Below are 6,468 nucleotides of genomic sequence, written 5' to 3'. Positions count from 1 at the left end.
GGGCCCTCCATGGCCTGTTTCATGCTTTTTCATTGTCAGAGTTAGTAACACACATGGGCTTATACTTTCTTTCCAGTTGACATAGAAGTGTACCAAATAAGTAGTAAAAATCTTCCTGAATCCTATTCTTCAGAAGAAATGACTGTTTTTTTCAGTTTTTCTAAATTCTTTTATTAGTTATAGATTTGATCAGTAAACCAATATTTCTGTTTTTTTAACTTATCAGTATTAACAACAGGATCAACTGACTCCTCATATAAGATGTAAAGAATTTAGGATATGGCTGAGAATTAGGAATTATAAGACTGGGAATTTATAATAACTGTGATTAATATGCTAAGGAATCTAATGGAAAAAGTGGGCAATGTGCAAGGGCAGATGAACACTATCAGTAGAGAGATAGAGATTCTAAGAAAAAGGAAATGCTAAAAAGAAAAACATTGTAACATAAGTGAAGAATACCCTTGATGGGCTCATCAGTAGACTAGCCAACCGCATTTCAAAGGATCAGGGAGCCTCAAGATAAGTTACTAGAAACTTCCCAAACTGAAAAGCAAAGTGAAAGAAAGACTGAAAAAATGGAACAGAGTGTTCAAGAGCTGTGGGATGATTACAAAAGGGATAGAATACATAGAATGGGGATATTAAAAAGAGAAGAAGGAAAGGAACAGAAGATCTATTTGAAGTAATAATGGCCAAGAGCTTTTCAAGTTATTTGCAGGCACCAAACCACAGATTCAGGTAGCTCAGAGAACCTGAACCAGGATAAATAATAATAATTTTTTAAGACCCTTATACCTAGATATTCAATTTCTGGGGCCAGAGAAACCACTCTATGTGATACTGTCATGGTGGATGCATGATATTCTGCATTTGTCAAATCCATTGAGTTATACAAGGAACCCTAAGTAAACTATGGACTTCACTTTATAATAATGTATCTGTATTGGTACATCAATTTTAATAAGTGCGGCACATTAATAGAAGGTGTTAGTAATAGGAGAAACTGTGGGGGAGGGCAACGGGGATGGGGAGAGGGAGTATGTGGGAACTCTCTGTACTTTCTGTGCAATTTTTCCATAAATCTAAAAGTGCTCTAGAATACAAAATTCATTAAAAATGAATAGGCAAACCACCAACTGGATGAATATTTATAATACACATAACTAAGGAAAGACTCATTCAGCATAAATAGAAACTCCTACAAATAAATAACCAAAAAGGGAAACACTTAATAAAAATGGGCAAAACTTAGACACTTCAAAAAAACACAAGTAGCCAATAAGCACATGGAAAGATGCCAATTTCATAAGTCATTTTGGAAATGCAAATTAAAACACAATGAGATGCCACTTTATGCTCATTAGAATGACTAAAATTCGAGAGATGGGCGATGTTTGTTAAGAAGGATCTGGGGCAACTGGCACTTCCAGACACTGCTGGTGGGGATGCGCAATAACACAATCTCTTTAGAAAAGAGCTTGGAAATTTCTCAGAGTTGAGCATACATCTTTCTGTGACCCAGCAATATCACTTCAGGTTATTTATCCGAGAGGCATAAAAACACATATCCAGAAAAAGACTTGAATAAGAATGTTCACAGTAGCTTTATTCACAATAACCAGGAATGGAACACTACACAGGTACCTGTCAATATGAAAATAAATGGTGGTATACCTGTACAATAAAATCATACTCAGCTTTATCAAAAGGACAAGTTGCTGACATATGCAATGCCATGGCCTGGGTAAATCCTAAAAATATTATGCTGAGTGATACAAGGTAGGAACAGAAGAAGAAGAGTACATTGAATCATCCTAAATATATGAACTCAAAGGTCAGGAGAAACTCATCTTTGGTGATAGAAGTAGGAACGATAATTGTCTCTAGGGCAGGAGGAATGTCCGGGAGGGACATGAGGGAACGTTCGGAGGTGATGAAAATGTGTTGTGCTTTGCTTGGGGTTTGAGTCACCTGGGTGTATCATTGCTGTAACTCACTGCAGCGTACGCTTATGATCTGTGCCAACACTCTCTCCCAATTGTACCTCAATTAAAGAACTAAAAGATTATTAGACGATGCAACATTTAAACTTAACATATTATTTTTACAGAACATGTCACTTTAGAAGTATTTTTCTGTAATCGGATTAATAAAATGAATGTTGTGGGCTCTGTGGAATAAAAGGTAAATCTGACGAAGATCCTGTCCTCAGAGAACACAGAGTCTAGTAAGACCCATTGGAAATGTGCCATAAAGGGGGCGCCTGGGTGGTTCAGTTGGTTAAGCGTCTGCCTTTGGCTCAGGTCAGGATCCCAGGGTCCTGGGATCGAGCCCCGCATCAGGCTCCCTGCTCAACGGGGAATCTGCTTCTCCCTCTGCCCCTTCCCCCCCAGCTCGTGCTCTTTCCCTTGCTCTGCTCTGTCTCTCAAATACATAAATAAAATCTCAAAAAAAAAAAAAAAAAAGGAAATGTGCCATGAAGGATCAGGCAGCTCCAGAGAGGGAGAGCCAGAGCAAAGGCACAGGGGCGGAGAATGAGAAGGGAAGTACTTGGGGTTCCACTGGAGGGCGGGGGACAGGAAGTCACAGCAAGACGACCTACCTCAAACCTTAAGCCTGCTTTGACGTCGGTTTGTCCAGTTATAAAACTCAACTTTGTGCTTGCACAAACTGACAATGGTGAAAGAAAGAAACAGATGGTGACTCAAGTCTGGTAAATGGACGTTTAGCACAGCCTTGGTGTAAAAATTCATCATTTATTCATACATTGTCATTTATTCAATATACATTCATTAAGCTAGGGAGATATTCTAGGGCCTTCCAAAATCAAAGAAGATTGCTCTTTGGGGCTAGACTGCACTTTAATTCTTTTAATTTTATGGAGACAGATGGCAGGAGGGTGACCACAGAAACTCGTGAAAGAATGTTCTTCTAGTCCCTCCTGAGTGCAGTGACCAAAGAGAATTTCGACATTTCCTGCACCGTGTTCAGCCTCCGCTGAAGGTGGGATTCTTCAGAAGGGGACCTGAGAGTTGGCAAAGCTCGGGATGGTATGAAGGCCCTGGGTGAGGCCGTCCTTGAGGCACTGCCCTTCAGTGTTCTCCTGACAGGCGCTGTCTCAGTCCTCACGAGGAGGAGCATTATCTCAACTTTAAGCCTTATCTTAAAACCTAAAGGTTTTAAGATCAGGGCGCTCAGAGGCTGAGAGAAGTCAAGAAAACCTCCCAAACTGATGGGCAGAAAGTTGGCTCTCAAAGCCACATTTGTCTGACTCAGGACACCAGACTGCTTCCTGCCATCTCCAGAGTTCCCTGAGGAAGGCTGGCTTCACTCTCACCCCTCCTGATATGTCCTGCAGAGCCCTCTGGAGGACCATCTTGAGGCTCTTGTGTCGCTGGGGCCACCGCTGTCTACAGGAGCCAACGAAGAAGTAAATGATGGGGTTGACAAAGCTGTTGATGCAGGACAGGACAATTGGAGCCAGATTAAGATGCCCGAGGACCGTATCAGAACTCGTCCGAATCCAGCGTAAGAGGAACCAGTGAATGCCGAAGGTCAGGCCGCAGAGGAGGAAGACCAGCACTGTGAGCACCACGGTTGCGTACAGCCTGGTCACCTGCAGCCGATGGGGGCCGCACAGCAATCGGGTCAGCAGAGCCAGGCTGGACCCAGAGAGAAGCACAAATAAGAAAATCAGACAGGTGGCAGCAGTGAAATCAAATGCCCGACACCAACCATCCTCAAAATCTCGTAACAGGAGGCCACAGTACTTCCCTTCCAGGATGCTCAGCAGCAGGGACAGGGCCCAGAGCAGGGCACACATCCCAGCTGACGTGTGTCTTGGGCGGTGGCAGCGGTACCAGATGGGACACAGGACTGACAGGCCGTGCTCTGTGCTAATGACACTGAGAATGCTCAGGCTTGCGATGTAGGCAAAGGTCCCCACGATGATGAAAAACCTGGGGATGGAAAGGGGCACGGAATGGAAGTTGACGAGTGCCTTCAGAGAATAGACAACCTGGAAGGAGAGGAAGAGGAAGTCGGCTCCTGCCAGGTTGAGGATGTAGACGGAGAAGGTGTTCCTCTGCATGCGGAAGCCCAGGATCCAGAGCACGATCAGGTTTCCTACCAGCCCACTGAGGGCAAAGGTGAGGCTCAGCAAGGCCAGGATCAGGATCTCCACGGGGAAAGTTGGCAGAAAGGCCTGGTCCCTTCCATTCACTGTTCTCCTGACAGGCGCTCTCCCAGGCTGGGGCAGTGGGATTGATGCTCAGAAACCCTCCACTGGTATTCCTGGGAACACAAACACGACTTGAGCATCTGCTATATGCTCACTGACTCTCAGGGCCACTCTGCTATGTGGGGATTATGGTCTCCATGTTACAGAGGAGGGAAAAGGCGGTTTGCAGAGATTAAGATACTTGCTGCGGACGCCTGGGTGGCTCAGTCGGTTAAGCATCTGCCTTCAGCTCAGGTCATGATCCCAGGGTCCTGGGATCGAATCCCCCATCGGACTCTTTGCTCAGCAGGGAAGCCTGCTTCTCCCTTTGCCTGCAGCTCCCTCTGCTTGTGCTCTGTCTCTGTCTCTCTCTCTCAAATAAATAAATAAAATCTTAAAAAAAAGAAAAAAGATACTTGCTGAACGCCACACTGCTTTAGAGTTCTGGAACCTGGATTCAGACCAGTTCTCTCTGGTCTCTAAAGCCTGGACTCTCTCTACCACAACATGGACCTTCTACTGCCATTGGAATATTCTACGGTTCAAACACCTCTTCTAAGCATGTCAGGTCTGCAGCAGGCAGGAGGAGACAAATCTGGACAGGTTATGTGTGGTGAGAACAGGACTCTGAGCTTGGCATGCCTTCTGCCTGGGACTGAGATTTCCTCTTAGGGGCCAGGAAGTTGGAAGACCCAGGCATGACCTATGGACAATCTCAGTGACTGAAGGAGGTCTATCCATCAGAAAGGAGATCATGGTATAGGATCATGAAGAGAATGTGACCTCTTGCAATGACAGGTATGAGGATGGCCAAGCTTCTTGGCCAGAAATGGCCCAGCATGTCGGCTTTATAAGGACAGGAAATACTTTCCTCCTGACCATTAGTGTGTCCCCAGTACCCCACTCTGTTGTGGGGGACACAGTCTAAGTCACTCTTACAATGGATTTCTTCCTAGAGCAGTCAAAATCATAAACTTAAAATATTTATAAATATGTGTGTACCCCACCTTAAAAAAACAAACAAAAAACCCCTCATAAAACTATGTTCCTTTCTCAAAGCATTTTTTTTTAAGATTTTATTTATTTATTTGAGAAAGAGAGAGAGAGAGAGCACAAGCAGGGGGGAGGGGCAGAGGTAGAGGCAGACTCCACTGAGCAGGGGGGATGAAGGGCTCCATGCCAGGACTCTGGGATCAGTGACCTGAGCTGAAGGCAGACCCTTAACCAACTGAACCACTCAGGCGCCCCCATTCTCAAGGAGATAATTCTGAAGAAATGACAGCAGGTAGAGAGGTGCAGATAGTCAAACGAACATCCTGAGCAGTACCATGAGAAATTGATCCAATCACACAGAGAGAGAAAGTCCCAGGAAGTACCAACTGTGAGGAGACCATAAGAAGAGATGGATTTTGGGGCGCCTGGGTGGCTCAGTCAGTTAAGCGTCTGCCTTCGGCTCAAGCCACGATCTCAGGGTCCTGGGATCGAGCCCCGCATCGGGCTCCCTGCTCAGCAGGGAGTCTGCTTCTCCCTCCATCCTTCCCCCCACTCGTTCTCTCTCTCTCTTTCTCAAATAAATAAATAACATCTTTAAAAAAAAAAAGAAGAGATGGATTTTCTCCATTTGCCATGAAATCTCATTTCCAACTTCTCTACCCTTCTCTGCGTCCTCACCATCCTCTCATTCCCCTCTCTCTGGCTCCTGGCTGCTTTCGGTAAAGGGAGACACGGAATCTGCGGGTGGGAGGAGGATGATTGGGCATTTGTGACTTTCTGGCTGTCTCTCTCTGCCAGGCTGTGAGTTAGCAGTGGACGTGTTACTCTGTCTAAGGACTCCTCCCCTGTCTGATGGCCCTTTCCTACAGCCACGGTCCTCCTGAGTTCTGGTAACTCCTTCCTTTTCCCCTTCAGCCTTGTCTCTGAAGAACAGAAATTCTTCAAAAACAGAAGAGACGCTCCCTAGAAGCATGCAGGGTGGGGCTCGGCAGGGTGTGGCCCGCACCCCAGACCCACACGGAGGCACGGAAGGGGCCACGGGCTCCCAAGGATGGCGCCGGGAGGTTCTGGTTCAGGAATTCTGGTAAGTTCCCTTCTTACAAAACAAGGATGTGGACAAAGTGCCTGGTAGACTTGAGCAAACAAACACGGGCTAGGAGACCCTGGGCGGGGCACACTGGCCCTGGAATCGCCCAGACTCCGAGTCAAAGGCTTTGCAAACCTTGAGTTCCACAGGTAACTCCTAGAAAACT

At 45.8% G+C, this 6,468-nt stretch overlaps 1 protein-coding gene across 1 annotated transcript; it reads right to left on the bottom strand.

The window, feature by feature from the left end:
- Window positions 1–2,580: 2,580 nt before the first annotated feature.
- On the bottom strand, window positions 2,581–4,731 carry MRGPRX2 (MAS related GPR family member X2). Its single transcript, XM_081799113.1, is given in 4 exon segments — window positions 2,581–3,340; window positions 3,343–4,225; window positions 4,227–4,296; window positions 4,724–4,731. Coding segments are annotated over 4 exon segments (1,026 nt in total). The 3' UTR covers window positions 2,581–3,275.
- Between the last annotated feature and the right edge of the window lie 1,737 nt (window positions 4,732–6,468).

The sequence above is a fragment of the Leptonychotes weddellii genome, chromosome 11 (genome assembly GCF_054177405.1).
Source record: "Leptonychotes weddellii isolate Sample4059 chromosome 11, ASM5417740v2, whole genome shotgun sequence".
NCBI classification, from domain to species: domain Eukaryota; kingdom Metazoa; phylum Chordata; class Mammalia; order Carnivora; family Phocidae; genus Leptonychotes; species Leptonychotes weddellii.
This window is presented reverse-complemented; position numbering and strand designations above follow the sequence as displayed.